Source organism: Mustela lutreola, chromosome 4, assembly GCF_030435805.1.
Source record: "Mustela lutreola isolate mMusLut2 chromosome 4, mMusLut2.pri, whole genome shotgun sequence".
Taxonomy (NCBI): domain Eukaryota; kingdom Metazoa; phylum Chordata; class Mammalia; order Carnivora; family Mustelidae; genus Mustela; species Mustela lutreola.
This window is the reverse complement of record NC_081293.1, coordinates 175,497,165-175,514,762: the sequence shown is the minus strand read 5'-3', so window position 1 is coordinate 175,514,762 and position 17,598 is coordinate 175,497,165. Positions and strand designations below refer to the sequence as shown.

General features: G+C 38.0%; 1 protein-coding gene across 3 annotated transcripts; it reads right to left on the bottom strand.

Moving 5' to 3' along the window:
• Positions 1-212: 212 nt before the first annotated feature.
• On the bottom strand, positions 213-16,983 carry SPAM1 (sperm adhesion molecule 1). Of its 3 annotated transcripts, none has more exons than XM_059171736.1 (4): positions 16,744-16,983; positions 7,191-8,340; positions 6,431-6,520; positions 213-895 (listed from the first exon to the last, which is right to left on the bottom strand). In XM_059171736.1, exons 2-4 carry the CDS (start codon positions 8,220-8,222, stop codon positions 434-436), a joined length of 1,584 nt encoding a protein of 527 aa, XP_059027719.1. In that variant the 5' UTR covers positions 8,223-8,340; positions 16,744-16,983; the 3' UTR covers positions 213-433. The 3 variants fall into 3 exon arrangements, with proteins under 3 accessions (XP_059027719.1, XP_059027721.1, XP_059027720.1); XM_059171738.1 differs by having other exon boundaries at positions 16,750-16,983; XM_059171737.1 differs by having other exon boundaries at positions 16,876-16,983.
• Positions 16,984-17,598: the final 615 nt, after the last annotated feature.

The following is a 17,598-nucleotide window of genomic DNA, read 5'->3' as shown; positions in this document are numbered from 1 at the left end:
GTATCAATGGATACTACTACAGTAACACTGCCCTGACCACAATTTTGAAAATTGAAAGTGCTAGCCAACATCCTTTGTTCATCAATTAATAATGATCTCTGGTTCAATTTGATTGCGAAAAAGCAATCTTTGCTCAAAAAAAAAAATACTATCTTGCCCATAAGTTTTGATGAACTTTTCAAATATAAATCTTTAAGTGTATAGGAACTGTCATTTGCCTAGTAAGTAAGCTAGCTAAACTGTTGTATATAGATGTGTAAAGGATATTAAAGCAATGTATGTAGGCAGAAAATTTAATAAACACTGAACTTATACTTGAATGGGTTTATTGTTTCTTATTTTGAATATGTACACTTTGAGAGCCTACTCGAGGGTTTTTGGAGTCCTCTTCTGCTATCTGGCTTTGACGCACCTACTAAGATCTTTCGCAGGATCATGGAGACCCTGTGGCAGGTGGCATGGCAGATAAGATACTGCTCGAAGTGGCTGATTTCTCCTTCCAGCTAGAAGGCTGACCACTGGGTCCTGAGTTTAGAAAGGTGTCTATACAAACATCTCCAGGCACACATACTTTAATAGTATGGACTTCAGACATATCAACTCTCTCCATACAATGGACATTGGCATAACAAGCGCAGTAAAAGTTTTGGGAAAATTGTTGTAGATCTTCAAGTGTGGGTACCCCTTGTACTGTGTATTTTCCATTACTCTCAAGTTGAATAACAAAATTATCTGGGTTCAGGTGAAGATAGTCACTTGAATTCCAGTGTTTCCTTACACACACTCCTTGGTCCTGGCAGAGCGCTTGACTGCACATTTTGGCTGCGAGGGTGACATTGATTATGTAAGGATTCAGTGTATTCTTCATGTAGTTGTCGAGCTCTGTGCAAGATTGCTGTAAAATTATAAGAAGGTTAGAATATTAAGGGACAAGTTAGCTCATCTGTGAATTAATTCACTATGATAGGCGGTTTCTAAGGAAGCAAGATAAAACAAGACCCAGCAAGAGGTAGGAAGTAGTTTACCATTTTTACTTTATCAAACAAGATTATTCCAACTGTTTTGTAACATTTTTTGTAAGTAAGTTTCACATGCCATTTGATTTAACTGAATAATTGACCAGTTAAACCTTAACTTCAGCCTAGCCTTGGACTTCTTCCATAATTCCTAAAATAGGGCAGGATGGTAGAGCAGTTACAGAATGGTCTCTGGGGCCCATCTTCCCAGATTGGTCACAGTTCCATGAATGACTAGCTCTGTGACCTTGGAAATCTTGCAAGTTTTCTAAGTCTTAGTGTCCTAAGGGCAAATCAGTTAACCCCGTTATGCTTCAGCTTCATAGTTTGTAAAATAAGGATTGTTATAGCACTTACCTCCTAGGGTTGTTGTGAAGATGACAAGATACAATGTATATAAAAGTGCTTAGAATTAAGATCCAGCATATCATTGGTTAGCCCTCATGAAATTATAAATAAAATTAATAAGAATCATCTTTGTGAGGACAAGTTTAAACAGCATGAGGAAGATTTCTCAACTGCTAGCTCAAAACAACTAAACAGGTTCAACTGAGTATACTTTATGTTAAATGTTATGTATAGTTCAAGTTATGGGTGAATTATGACAGCTCTTTTACAAATACACTTATTTGGCAGAGCACGAGTGATGAGTAAGTAAAATGATTCATCTTGAGACTGATGCATTCTAAAACTGGGATGCTGTCTTTTCAAAAACATGGAAGATAGTCACTTGCTTTCTTTCATAATCTATAGTTCCACTGAGAAAGCTGGCCATGCTAGTTCTCCAGCAGACCAAAGGAAATGGTGGTGTTAGATCAGAAGGCAAGTCAAGGAATCTTGGAAGCTTCCACTTGACTCTATCTCGTTATATGCCTTGAGATGATGCCAGCAATGGTAGGAAGAATAGGGCCTTCCAAGAATGTCCATATTCTAATGCCCTGGAACTTGTGACCTTGTTACCTTGCATGGCAAAAGGAACGTTATACATAAGATTACAGAGAAGAATGTAGTCCTTGAGATGGAGAGATTATCCCAGGTTATCTGGATGGACTCAATTTAATCACATGAGTCCTTTAAAAATGTAGAAACTTTTCCAGCTTGGATTTTTAAAAAAATGAGATGGAAGAAAGAGAACAAATTAAAGATCAAGGAGACTCAACCCAGCATGGCTGGCTTTGAGATAGAGGAGAGAGCCAAGAGCTGGAGAGTGCCGTGAACTCTAGAAGCTGGAAATAACCCTTAGCCGTCATATCCAGCCAGAAAATAGACATCTGATTGCTACAGCCAGGAGGAAATGAATTCTACCAACAACCCAAATGAGCAAGTAAGGGTCCTCCCTTGGACAGGAATGCAACCCTATCAACATCTTGATTTGAGTCCGTTAAGATCCATGCTGGACTACTGAACTCCAAAGTATAAGATAATAATTCTCTCTTGTTTAAACTAAGTGTGTTGTCATTATTATAGCAGCAGTAGAAAACCTCTTCTTAATCCTAGTTTTGCATGGTGTCTAGAATAAAATTCAACTTCGCCTGACTTATATACAACCTGATGTGAGGTAATTCTTCCTTACTCTTCAGTACCACTCCCTTACCTACTCTGCCTTAAGCATGCTAGTTGTTTCATAAGAATGGCAAGTTTATTTCAAACTGCACTTACTTCTTCCCTCTGCTTGGAATGCTCTTTCCTCTAATTTTTTTTTTAAGATTTTATTTATTTACTTGACAGAGATTACAAGTAGGCAGAGAGGCAGGCAGAGAGAAAGGAAGGGAAGCAGGCCTCCGGCTGAGCAGAGAGCCCGATGCGGCGCTCGATGCCAGGACCCTGGGATCATGACCTGAGCTGAAGGCAGAGGCTTTAACCCACTGAGCCACCCAGGCGTCCCTCTTTCCTCTAATTTTTAACACGGTCACTTTATCGCGCCATTCAGATTGCAGCTTTAATTAAACCTCAGACACCTTTCCTATCTACTTTCTCACATCTGTTTTAATTCTCTATATATTACTTATCACATCAAATATTTTTCTTAATCCCTCCAACGTTAATATCCGCTGCCTGAGTGCCGAGACTTCGTCAGTGTTCTTTAATACTGTATCCCCAGGGGCCAAGATATATGAGAATTGATACGAAGTTCAGATGACAGTCTGGGTGACCACAGAGACAAGAGCTGGGCAAAAAGAGGAGTGAAGGATAAGAATGGTTTGAGAATCGTTAGCCCACACAAGATGTAGTCTTTGGAAGGATCTGAAACTGACTTTCTAAAAGATAAGGTCTGGTTTATAGCATTTGTCAATATACCACGGGGTATAAGTACATCTGCTGTGGCCAGTTTTAAGCTATCAACCTGCTATCACTGAGTGATTGGAAATCAAGCCCCTGTTGGGGTAATATGGTGTGGAGAAGCACATCATTACGTACTATTTCCACTTATGCAGATATAATAGATGTCAAGTTCCTCAAGAGTATAGATAATAGTAAAGTGAAGTATATAACTGATACATTTTAAGTATTTATTACTTCTTTTTTTTTAGGTTTTATTTATTTATTTGACAGAGCACAAGCAGGGGAAGCAAGAAAGGGAGAAAGAGGCCCTTCACTGAGCAGGGAGCCCGACGCGGGGCTCAATCCCAGCACCTGAGCCAAAGGCTGCTGCTTAACAGACTGAGCCACCCAGGTGCCCCGAGTATGTATTGCTTTGGTTTTAACACTACTTATTTCATTCTAAGTTTTTGTAATTTAATTTTTAATAATGGTTGTGTTAACAACCAGTTCACAAAATTTCTAAATATTTAATAATCAAGTCTGAGAGTCATGCAATAATAAGAGAAAAAAACTAGGTGTGACTTATAATAATATGTCATGCCGTACTACTAATTGGAGAAAGCCTGATTCACTCCTCATCAGAGTAAGGGTGGAGTTCTCAGTTCTTTAAAAAAAAAAAAAGAAGGAATGTAGTATGGGGAATATTTATAAATGATTCCATCAGATAATTTATAAGACCCTTGAGAAAGGTGTTTACAGATTTGAGACACAGTGAATGAAAATTAGGAATATATTTAGGAGAATTAGAATTTTTTTAATGATTTTCTGACATGGAAGATTTTGCACCAGGGACATACACCTTTCTCCATACTTTTATTTTATATTATTTCTCCTTATTGGTGATCAAGCCAGAGACAATAGAGTTCTACCAAAAAGTGGAAGGGCTCAGATGACCTTGAAAGAATCTCATAATGGGGAACTACTGTTAGGTACTTTTGTAAATGAATTAATAATATAGTGAGGCTATCTGAAGGACAAGAGACAAAAGGCCTCTTCTGGTCTTAGATTGCTGTATAAAGTCTCTTCTCTATAGGTCCTAAGAGAAGTCTACCTGGCCATGAGCTCTATGAGATATTCTCTGTGGCACCTAAGTCTCTCATATTTCCCATCTATTAGAGAAAGAAAAGTTGAGCTCCAGTTTAGCAGTGTCCATGTGATAGCTTTACTCTTGAGTCAAGAGGATTGAAGAGGTTGGGAAGACAGATCTGACACAGAAAAATAGACAAGGATGAAAATACAGGAAGAGAGAAAAGGATTAGGTGGTAATAGTTAAAGGCCTTTTGAACTGAAGAAACTGCATTAGGAGAAAAATGAAAAGAAGTCACCCATACAGAAAAAAGTGGACATTTTTTCCCTAATAAAACAAGTTTTACTCAAAATTTTACTTAAAATAGACAACAGTAAATATAACTTGTGGAAAATAAGGAAGTATTCCTTTTCCTCTCCCTCAGAGAAGGTTTGAACAATTTAGTAATATTTTGAAAAAAGTAATTCCCAATTGCTTATGCACCTCTTCCCCACTCCCGGCTCCTTTGTCTTCCTCCCAACCCAGCCCCCACCAAACCATTCCTCCTTAAGTGTCTCCCATCTCAGAGGCCAATACCTTCAAACCAGAAGCCTTCGAGTAATCTTAACCACTTCTCTTATCCATCCTACTCATCCAGTCCCTCAGTCCAACCTCTCAGTTCTACTGTTGGGTTATATTCAAACCACACGCCAGCACCTATGGTCCAGGCCATCAACAGCTTCCTCTCCCTGTTCCCGCTCTTGCCAGTCCACCGTGGATCCTCAGCTCAGCTAAGTAAGAAATGTTGGTCAGAGACTGCAGCTCTTCTGCTCAAGTCTCTTCGTGGCCTTCCATATCAGAGACAAAGCCCCATGGTGGCCTGCGAAGCCCTCCATAAGACCCTCTGTCTTCTCGCTTACCACAAGTCTTCCTTGCTCCCTGCACTCCAGTCACACTGACCTCCTCTGTCTTTCTTTGGCGAGCACATTCCAGCCGGAAGGCTCTTGCACTCACCATCCCCGCTTGGTGTCTTAGAGACTTGGTGCCTGGTTTTCATCAGGTCTCTGCTCCAACAGCACCTCGTCAGAGAGGCCTTCTGTGACTGCCCCATCTTAAGTACCACCATTTTATCTCTCTTTATCCTGCCTACACTGCTTCATTGCTCTTTATTGCTATCTATTGCTCTCTATTGCTATCACTACCTGACATATCGTATCTGCATAAGTTGCATTTCCACTTGTAAGGATGCAGCTTCATGGTGAAGGGACTTCTCTTCATTCAGTTCAAAATTCATTCAAATCCCTTCAAAAATTCATTTTTAGCACCTAGGATTATCTGGCACTTAATCACAGTAGATGTTCAATAAACCAAGAGTCAGCACACGTTTTCTGTATAGAGGCAGACAGTAAATATTTCAGGGTGACTGCCATAACTATTCAGATTATTTCTTTGTACTGCAAAAGCAGCCATAGACATCTAAACTAAGAAACATGCCTGTATTCCACTAAATAAAACGTAACCAGTAGACACTAAAATTTAAATATTACCTAATTTTCACTGAGTATAAATGCTATTCTTTGGGAGTTTTTCCCCATCCATTTAAAAGGAGAAAATTCATTCTTGGCCCCTGGCCGTCATTTGCTGACCCGTGTAACAAACTGCCATTGAATGACTAAAAGAAGTGCTTAATAAACAGTAATTGAATGAATGAATGAATGGACTATTATTTCATTGACTACTTCATGGGTTTTTTGAGAGGAGACCTATCACAGTACAATACAAAAAGCCAAACACCATGTCAGAAAACTGAGTTTGTAGTCCTCTTTTTGCTACTTGCTAGCCCTATAGCCTAGAGAATTTTGGTCAGTTTCAATGAATTTCTGTTTCCTTGCTGGAAAAGAGGTACAATTTTTTCTGCCTTATAACATAACCACACAAATGAAGGACAGCTTGATGCAACCAGTATTAACTGAGCACATACTACTATGTGCCAAACATAGTACTTACTTTTATTATTCAGTACAACCATCCTCAAAAACATTAAAAGTAGAAATCTTTTCATCTATTTCCTGTCAATTCAACTTACCACATTTTGGCTTATATTGAGGCTTCCCCACATTACCATTCCAGAAGCACCTAGAGAAACTGTTTCACCGATTGTGTTCACAAGGTCCTCCTGGTGAATGTGACAGAAAGAGTTAACAGAAATAAAATAGAAATGCTATGCATAAGACAGTAACACCAAAGCTAAGAATTCTGACAACAATAATAATTCAAATATTTCCCCACTATTTCTGTTGCCACCACATCCTTACTATCACAAATATATAGATTTTTCTGTTATTATTTTAATTACTTCTATTGACAAACCCCATGAAAGGGAAAAAAGGGAACTGAGTTAATACATTGAATGTGCTACCTAGTTTTTTCATTGTTGCTAAGATATTATATGATCACATTTAAAAGAAATATATTCTTGAGATGCCTGGGTGGCCCAATCAGTTAAACTGGTCTCTTCAGCTCAGGTCATGATCCTGGGGTCCTGGGATTGAGTCCCTCATCAGGCTCCTTGCACAGTGGGGGACCTGCTTCTCCCTCTGTCTGCCTCTCTCTCTGCTGTGCATGCGTGCTCTATCTCGCTCTCTCAAGTGAATAAATGAAATCTTAAATAAATAAACAAATGAAATATACTCTTATTTTGCATTCACATTAAAATGGAGTACTTATCTGTGTGCATATTTGTAAAGGATGTTAAAAGCCAAATCTCACTCCCTTCAAAAATGATGTTGAATTCCACTAAACACCTTTTGTGGTTGCTAGTTCATAGGTCTCACACCTTGACTTACCTGAGAAAGATATTTCAAATCTATGTCAACAAAAACTGGACGGGTATATACAAAAACTGGAAGTGGATGTTTAACACTGTGTACTGCAGAAAGCCGAATGGCTTCCAAAACACGATTGCGGACATAGAGAGCAGCTTTTAAAGTAGATTTGAATTTGCTGTTCAAATAAATGGATGGGAAAAGGGCCGTGCTTTCCTTCCATAACCAGTCGAGTCTATCGTTTCTCTTCTTTTCTATATCAGGGCAACTTCCATTGTAATTGGTATCTTTAAAACCATTGTAACAATCAGGAAAAAGATAAAAGCCCCATAAATAATTTGGCCGAAGGTCTTTCACCAGTTTTAAGGTCGTTTCCATGAAACACCTTCCTGCGCTTTCAAAATCTTCTTTGGCTTTCTTGGTGGCCTCTGTGTCATTAAGTTCTGCATGTTGTTGGTGAACCAACTCAATAGAAAGGTTCTTGTAAATATCTTTAGGTTTCCAGTTTCTTATCCAGATAGGCCTCCAGTTTTCCCAGTCAATGACACCCAGGCCCGTCGTGTCTACGTCTATGTAATAGTCAATATCTTTCCTGACTTTCGCCAAGTGCTTTATCATGTTTCCAGTCTGGGGGATTTCTCCATTCATACCTTTGCCAGTCTTGTCATCTATGTAAGGATAGTAGCCAAGTCTGCTATTATAAAATATTGTAATATTTTGTCCCTTGGCAGTTTTTCGAGGGCTTCCTACTAGAGAGAAAAGGTTCAGATCTAGATGCACGTTAAAATTTATAGCACACCTTTCACTTGGGATATTCCAGACCCAGAGGAAAGATATGTTTGGAATAAAAGGGGGTGCTCTGTACTCCTGAGTCGAGCAACATATAATAAAAAGGAGGGTGAGCGCGGCTTGCGTGAGTCCACTGGATCCCACAGAACTCCTAAAGAGGATACGCTGGAACCTGAGCACACCCATTGCAAAGACGAATGGCTGAAAATTTTCTCCCAAGCACTTCAGCTTGTCCGATCTTTCAAAAATGCAAGATCTGAGCATAGAAGAGAGGTAGTGGAATGAAGCCACTTTGATGGATAAAGAGGTATAATGATCACACGACGTTTAAATGTTATTCTTCTTGCTTCATATTTCAAGAATGTTTTGCAAGTTGCTTCATCTATAAATGGAAGAAAATAAATAGAGAATACATGGTTAATGTTACGTTTCTGTATCAAGACTGTCAACTTTACCAAGTTCTCAACTTGAAGGGCAGGAGTTTAATTCTGTTCTAGAAACTGGAGAACTCCTGTTTGAACCAATAAAATTACATTCTCTTCTGCATGATACAAATCCTGTAATAGCTAACATTTGTCTCATCTTTCCAAATCATTACTGCGCCTACAGGGAGACGAATGTACCTGTTTTTCCTTTTGCCTTCCCACTTGTGTAGAATGCTATGCCAAGCATTGCCTTAGCAAAGCCTTGTTAAATAGCATTTCAGTTGAATCTCTCATTTTTGTTTGTTATTTCTTGAAAGACCACCTTATAGTGGCATGCCAAAAATTGAAAAAAACCTCTCATAAAATTATGAGATTTCATCTTATTTCTTTAAGGGGGGCAAGTAGGGGAGGAGGCAAAATTCATTTCTCCCAGAAGTAGTGTATCAAAAATGTGCTAGAAACTATTGAGTCAACCAAAATCTCCTACTGAGGAACAAGTTGAAGTGTTATTTGGAATAGTGCTCCATCATATCTCAAAGTGAACTGAGTAAAAGATTAAGTAAAAGATGCGCTACATTTGTAGATATCTGTGTGTCTATATGTATATAGACACACATACCTACACACACAAAATTTATGTATAGATATAAAAATAGGTAACTTTTTTTATGAAACGATGTATCTCTTCTTTATACATTTTTGGACAAAGCCTTGGGTCACAGAATTGGGGACAGACACAGGTTAGTATCTAGAAATGCATCTCTTTAGAAGATCTACTAGAGACTTTACACAAGAATTTCATCTTCCAGGAGAACTTGGGTGGCTCAACCAGTTGAGTGGCTGCCTTCCGCTCGGATCATAATACCAGGGTCAGAATTTGAGGCTAGAATTTTGTTTGTCAGAACAGATTTGAAGCTCACCTTCTCCTTAGTGGGAAGAGGAAAATAACCATCCACTTTCTTACTGTTTATTCACTGGGTTCTCGTTTTACCTTTTTTTTTTTTTTTAAGAGAGAGAAAGAGCACGCGTGGGCATGCAAATGTGGTAGGAGGCGCAGAGGGAGAGAGAGAGAATCCCAATCAGACTCCAGATGAGTGGAGCCCAACATGGGACTTGGGCTCCATCTCATGACCAAAAGATGATGGCCTGAACCAAAATCATGAGTCAGACACTTACCTGACTGAGCCACCCAGGTGGCCCTCATGTCATGTTTTGAAGGAGTTGGTAGTTGGGATTTTTGAGGTAAGGAGAAGACAGTCACAGACAGAAAAAGCCAAACAAAACAGCTAAATTTCTTGGTTCAATGCTAAGCTCTTCTTTTCTACAACAAATGCTTTCTTTCTAGAAAATCATAATTAACAGGTGTAGAAGTCAGTCACAGGACTGTCTTCAGAAACCACTCTTCTGATAGTCTTACTTCCTATAAGGAGTCTATGTATATATTATCTCAGTGGAATTAAGAACTGAATTTAGATAAAATTCTCTTACTGTTAAAATTGTTATAGATTTCTAATATAAATTATTATATTTATATAATATATAAATTATTATATTATATATTTATATCATATATTATATTTATATAATATACAGATATAGATTAAATATAAATATATAGATTTTTAATATAAATTATTATATTTATATAATATATAAATTATTATATATTATATAATATATAAATATTATATAAATATATTATATAAATATATAATATATAAATTATATAAAGGTGAACATTCAGAAATGTGGACAAATAGTGATAAAGCCAAGATTATAACTTTGGTAAAAGCTCAGTGAAGACTGAAAGGAAGGACAGAGTGGAGAGTCCCAAGGTTTAAGGTGTCTTTCCAAAGCACCTCTGAGGTCCCCATTACCCTACTAACCCCCAGAACAAATGCACATGAGAAAAGTATTGTTACAATACTTAATCAAATAGCCCCAAGCCTCAGGTTGCTGAAGATAACTTTAATGTATCTAAATTACCTCCGTAAATACTTCAGGAATCATTCTTTAATATGAAAAATAAAAGGCAAAACTTCAAGTGAGCAGCTGGCCCCAAATTTGCTGCCTTGGTAGCCCTTGTAAACTAATTACATTTGGTAGGCTGTGTGTCATTTCTGAAGTACTGCTTGGTCTCTAATTTCAACTCAAAGGCTAACTTCTACCTCCAGTTACAAGTCATTCTCGATCTAAGCCAAGTTCTGAGCAAACTTAAGAGACCAGCATAATACCCCCAAGGCAGAAAAATCCATGTGCCATTTTCTTCTCTCTCTTTTTTTTAAAGATTTTATTTATTTATTTGACAGAGATCTCAAGGAGGCAGAGAGGCAGGCAGAGAGAGAGGAGGAAGCAGGCTCCCTGCTGAGCAGAGAGCCTGATGCGGGACTCCATCCCAGGACCCTGGGATCATGACCTGAGCCAAAGGCAGAGGCTTTAACCCACTGAGCCACCCAGGTGCCCTTGTTGTTGTTCTTTTTATGCGATAAAAGTTTTTCCTGTTCGGCCATGATATAAATAGAAGGTAATACATCTAAGAAGCTAGAAAACCACCACATGATTAAACATGAATTCTAAATACTGAAGCCTTAAGCAAATTATATTGATAAGGTATAAAAGAACTAATATTTCATCTTTTGAAAATGTAAGATAGTTCAATAGCAAGAGTGTTTAATTGAAAATAAAAAAGTAATTCATCTAAATCTTAGAAGGAAATTCCTTTGGAAAGACAGTAAAGGTGCCTATAATAACATTCTGTGTCCATAATGTCTTTGTAGACCCGAGAGTCCTTATAACAGAAGGTACATAATATATCCTTAATTGTAGGATTAGGTGGTTGTTCGAATTTCCAAGCCACTTACTTGATATTCAGTAGATACATATATGAGTTAATTATTTAACTAAATGAATAAGTTTGATATACTTTGAATTTCAGTAAACTCAAAATTACAGCCAAGGTGATACCTTAAAATGAAGGTGTTCAAACAGAAATCAAAACAAATCACCAGGAATCCACAGAGCTGTCAAAGGAAAAGCAGTGGGGATAGAACTGGACTCAGTTCCCAAAAGCAGTAAGAGAATTTGGGACTTTATAGCCAAAGAGCAAAGTGAGGGGGGAGGGGTGTCTGTGGATGGAAAATTAACTAAGAGGGAACATCAAGGGTGAGGGGAGACTTTGGCTAAACTGACCTAACAGTCAGGCCAGGGTGATCAGGCAAAACCAGGGGGGATAGTAGAAGATAGGAAACCTAATCAGATATCCAAGGTGACCAGGTAGGGAGGATGGGAATTCTTACTAAACTGACTTAACAGGATTCTTGCTAGAACTAAATTCTACAAGGAAGAATACAGAAGCCCAGCGTCTGAGGCTTAGTCAGAAAGAGTTCAATGAGCCTGATTAGCGTGGTCAGTAGGGGATGTTTTGTCAGTCCCCACTGTGGTACATGCTGGGTGAGTTCATCGTTTAATTAAGTAAATGAACTTCATGTACTCTGAATTCCAGTAAACTCAAAATGATGGCTCAGGGTACCACTTTAAGATGAAAATGTTCAAATAAAAAATGAACTAGAAGCATCCAGAAGCCATAGAGTTCAAACATTACTCAGAAGACAATTATGTCTTCTATAGCTTTGCGTGAAGCACTGTCACACCCAGATATGACTGAAACTAAGTACTTGAATAATTGAATCAAGTCTCTAAAATTCTAGAGGCTACTTGAAAACACAGTAGCTTCACTAGGCCTCCCCTCTGCAATGCTATTTGTCAAGCCTCAGATGGAGCTTAGTGATGCCTGACTTACAGCCAACCCAACATCCCACCACCAAAAACCTGGGGCCAGTCCTAGTTCTTCTGTAATTACAGTGTCTCAGCTGCCTTGCACAAATAGGCAAAAAGCCTTAGTATCACTGACGTCAAAGTTTAGGAGGAACAAGCGCCTCCGTGATAACCAGTGCCTTGGGCAATGACGGTCACAAAGGTATACCAGCTTTGATATGGGCTATGAGTTTACAATTGGTCTTCTGTTAGCAATAACTAATATTTCTCTTTCCTTGACCAGTCAGGTGACTTTTGGGTTTTGTTTCTCCGAATTGTCAAAGTCATAGTAACTAAATCTGCATGTGGGATTATAGCAAAGATCCCAATGGCCACTATAGTCTAATTCAGACAGAAAACACCTATTTGCTCATAAATGTCCTGTTTCAAAGGCAGTAGGGACCCAATTGCATCCAATGTGATTAAACACATTTGCCAATGCTGAAGGTAAATACCATGGAAGAAAAACATATGAGCTCAGTTTCAAAAGATAATACAACAGATGTTTTCCTTCTTATCAATTTATTCGGTGCCTGTAGAGATACCAGGCTACTCAATGCTGCACATAGGATGCAGATGGTTTTTTTTTCTTCTTAGGAATGAGGACTGGTTCAAAAATCTTGTCAATGTTCTAAATAATTTAATATTTATTTTCCTAAAAATGCATGTTCCACAGTCCACCTTAAGAATGCACATTTTGTGAAAGCAAAACTATGACTGAACTCTCAAGCAAGCAGTTGTCCTCCCCACCTATTCATCTCTTTCTCCACTTTTTTTTTTAAAGATTTTATTTATTTATTAGACAGACAGAGATCTCAAATAAGCGGAGAGGCAGGCAGAGAGAGAGAGGAAGAAGCAGGCTCCCTGCTGAGCCGAGAACCCAATGTGGGGCCAGATCCCAGCACCCCGGGACCATGCCTGAGCCAAAGGTAAAGGCTTTAACCCACTGAGCCACCCAGGAGCCCCTCTTTCTCCACTTCTGAGGAATGTGTGGCAACTCAGTTTAGTCTAGCTTTTGGCCAGGATGTAAAGTAAAATGAAACTCAAATCTTTCATTAGCCACATGAAAGTCCCTCTTTCTTTGAGGAAGAAGAGTTTTGTGGTGACAGATGCCTGTGGACTATATGAATTCCATATGAGAATTATATATGTTTCATTCCAATGGGATCCTGCCTTGCACATCTTGTATAAATCTTTGCCCTGAATCTGTAAAAATCTGTTCTGAGCCTAGAGATAGATCTCTCAATGACTGCTCCCACTGTGTAGCCTTTCCAGACACATCTGATTATTAAAGTATTCATTTCTGATTGCCACCAAGGCGAATTTAAATGTGTCAAGACTGTCATAAAAATTGTATTTATTTCTTAGTACCAGTCGTAGTTTGTGTTCCCATTTGAAATAAGTCTATCTTTCTTCACTAAACTGTGAACTCACTACTGTGTCCCCAATTCCCTGTACTATGCCTGGTACACAGTAGAAGGTCCATAAGTACTTAATTGTATGGATGAATGAGTGAATCTATCTATCAGTTAATTCTTTGATCAGATTACTTTTTCCTTTCCCCAGTTTCACTAAATTATTTTTCATTTCCTACCATTCTCCCAAAGCACAAGTTCACCTATTGGTTAAAATATAATTTGTTATATCTGAAACATTGAGAAGATAAGGAGTTAAGAGAGTTGAAGAAGTAACAGTAGGTAGCTACTTTGACCTTGCATTGTGGTATGGAAAGTAAGATTTATCTTAGTGATTATAATTAGCAGGGATTTTTAAGATTACTAATTCAAATCTAACCTGTTCTCTCAGGACAGTCCCTAACTGCCACCAGTTGGGGTGTGTTATAGCTCAAGATCAAAACAACTGTGCCATAGATCATAGCTAGTAACATTTATTGGAGTCTCCCTTTACAAAGACTCTTCTCTCCTCTTCATACATCTACTTTTTTTTGTTGTTTGATTTTTACATCTATATATATACATCTACTTTTAATTTTTTTTCTTCCTATCTTAACTGAGTCTTCTACCTGCCAATGGGACCTGAAGGCTGGTGGGACCTTTAACCCACAGCTAAAGGGATTAAGGAGCCCAGACCAAAAAAGATTGAGATGTTATTTCCATTTTTAGTTATATCATGCAAGAACTGGAAGATTCAATTACTCAATCTTTAGGTATTAACTTTTTAAAAATATATTGGTGATACCCCGATCAGTCTCACACTGAGGGATGCTGGGATGATGTGTGAAATGATACCTATGAAGTATTTTTTACAAGAAGCTATGCAAATCTGGAGTGCAGTATTGTTACCCATGGACTACCTATATTATGAAATCTTGCTTATTATGGTTCATTTGCGTTTCCTCCAAACCATAAGAAAGACAACTGTAGTAAGGTATGGAGATAGTGGTTTTTGACGTACAGCAACCAGAAAAGTCAATATATGTAATTAGAATAAGGATATCTCTGGAAAAATTTAGGGGTTGTGAATTCCTAGTCCAAGAAGGCCAAAGAAGTGTTTACTGGGGATGCTGAAATTTTTAGATGCTACAGAGAAGTTTGGGGGTTATATCAGGACTCTAATTTCTTTAAAAAGCATGGTCAGTGAAAAAGGCAAAAGGGAAGAGAACGAGTCATAGCTGCAAAATTTACTTCAAATTGTACAAACTCAGTAAAAAATTGTATTTCTTTGCAATTAAATTGCCCCCTTACTTCACCTAGAGGTTGGGAGGTTGCTGCTGTTTGGCCTCGACAGAGATCACATGCTTCCAGCTCAAGGAAATAGAAGAGTTCGGATAATGCTTCCACACTGAGATCACCTCTGGTCTAAATGTAATTACAAAGAGCATTGCAGAGCAAGGGCTAAATGTTGCCTAAGCATTTTAGGGGCATCTTAGGCAAAAATGGAGAGGAGTTATGAGCACGATTATCCAATCCAAGAAAGTGATGTTGGGGAGGCCTATTTCTAGAATTTTTTCTCCAAAGTTCAGTCCACCAACTATTAGCGGGCCATACAACTGATTTAATTGGTGGTAATGACCATTTAAAAAAAAAAAGAAGTGAAATTGACTCTGATAGAGTGGAACGGTTAGATTAGGAGAGAACAGGGCAGAACAGAATTGGAAGCGTGAGAATACCATCATCACTTGCAGTAAGAAAATTATTTTATGGACCTTTTCTGTCTGTTTTATGCTTCTAAGTGTGTGCACTGGGTCACAACGTAAATTTTTTTTTTTTTTTTAAACTGAGGAACAAATGGATCAAGCCACTCTGATAGCAAAAGTTCTGGAGTCTGACGTATCTGGGTTTTGAGTACTGAGAACAGGCCCTTTCTTATTTGGTGGCCTCCACAGAATTCTCAAACCTCATTCATTTAATTTCTTCGCAACCAGAATAGAATTCTGATCTGTCTGAAGATTCTTTAATGTCTGTAAATGACTGAACTACTATAAAGGCTCCCACGTGCATATAAAAATATTAAAGTTTGTATGTTTTTCTCCCTTTAATCTGTCTTTTGTCAGTTCAACTCACAGGCTCCAGGTGCAGAACCTAACAGGGTAAAGGCAAGTTCTTTTTTCTCCCATACACCTGATCCAGAGTAAATACCAAATAAACGTAAGTTGTTCCTGTTATTATTAATAATATTATCCCTTGCCTCCACCCCCTTGTATGAAAGGCAGGGAAAAGCATGACAAAAGTAGACAAAATCCAAGACTATTTCATGATTCATAGACCTGGTAGCATTAAAGCTTCCCTAGGAAATTTAAAAAAAAAATTTTTTTTTTTCACTCTAAATGTATGAGCGTTCTGGAATTGTTCTGGTAGAAGTGAGATAGTCAACTAATTCATACCACCATGGAGCCAGATCTGATGATGGCCTTCATCAGCAATGGCATTCTTCAGCTCACAGCATGGTCTTCATGAATCAGACTCTATCAGCAGATCAGACTGGCTCTAGCTTTCGTGTGCCTTGCATTAATTCAGTTATGACTGCTTCTTCACATCTTATGGAGGAGTCCACTAAGAAAGCAACCTTTTCAAGCTCAGACTTCAAACTCTTCACTCAGCCTGATGGAAATATTTCTCTAACTTATCAAATGTGATTTATCTGGACAGTTTTCAGCCTTGATATTGGATTAGGGGAATAAGTAAGTAGCATATAAATAAGTGATATTTAAAATGAATAGTAACAAAAATTATTAATATAGAATTCAGATATCTCTACAGTGTTTGGCGATTATTTATCAGTTTGGCTGAACGAACTGGCTCTGCTTCCATTTCACAAAAGAGGAGGAAGAGCCGTTACCAAAACTCAAAGAAGCAATAGTTAACAAAATTATCTCTCGGTATCAAATTTCCTTTGGCTGTTAGCATGTTTATTACCTGTACAAGATACGAGTACTCATTCATAATCATTACTGTTGTTGTTATTAAAATAAACAATACATCTAACACATCATATATATCAAAATGTGGGACAAATGCTATCCAAAAAGAAAAATTAGCTACAAAGTCAACCTTCTAATGCCATTATAAAGATCCATTAGTACTTACAGTTACCTCTGCTCCTCTGTGCTAGTCCATGAAAACCTTAGCACATTTACCCTTGTCAATGAGAAGAGCCAGCATTTGGACTTGTGTCTTCACCAAGAACGGAGGAGAACAGAAGGACCCTGTGATTCTCACCTGAGACAAGGAAAACAGGAACTCAGTGTGGACGGGCAACTAAGGATCTGGCTTATTTATGATGGGATGGGAGTGTCCCTAAGACTCACCTACTGGGAGACGGCTCAAGGAAAAAAAGGAATTCTGAGAGAATGGGGAAATCAGAATTTCTGCAGCAGAAATTCTGCTTTAGAATTTTTGAAGAGTTTGGACCAACTATGAAGTTGGGGGATGGACCAAGTTTGAGGGTGGGGGTTGGGGACAATTTCTTTATAAGACCCACAATTTTTCTAGAAACAAACAAACAAACAAACAAGTGCAAAACAGAATAGACAGATGATAAGATAACTTCAAAGATTTAAAAAGAAACTTCCAAGGCACGTGTTCACTTGTCAACGTAATTATAGGGTAGTGAGTCTCTCGAGGTTGAATCTAATTAGTACTTTAGTTACTTAATGAATGTTTATAATTTTGAGAAAAAAATATTGTTTTTATTCACTTGTGTATGGTTCATTTGCTTTTAATTCTTAACATGCAATGGCTATAGTTTTAAAAATCCAAGATATAGGTAATATTTATTGGTCACCTAAACTGCTTTAAACAAATGTGCAATGTTTATTACATTTTAAATGTTAATGTGAGTACAGAAAGCCTTTCATTAAAATGTCATTGAAAGAGTGTTTACATGAAAGCAGCAGTTTCAACCAATCTTTAAAATCAGACAATCAACAACTAATTAGCAAG

Coding starts and splice junctions, on each gene's coding strand:
- SPAM1 (XM_059171736.1), bottom strand. CDS start 8,222: ATGCTCAGATCTTGCATTTTTGAAAGATCGGACAAGCTGAAGTGCTTG. Junction 6,521..7,190: donor ATTTGAAATATCTTTCTCAG/GTAAGTCAAGGT, acceptor CACATTCACCAG/GAGGACCTTGTGAACACAAT. Junction 896..6,430: donor TCAATATAAGCCAAAATGTG/GTAAGTTGAATT, acceptor ATAATTTTACAG/CAATCTTGCACAGAGCTCGA.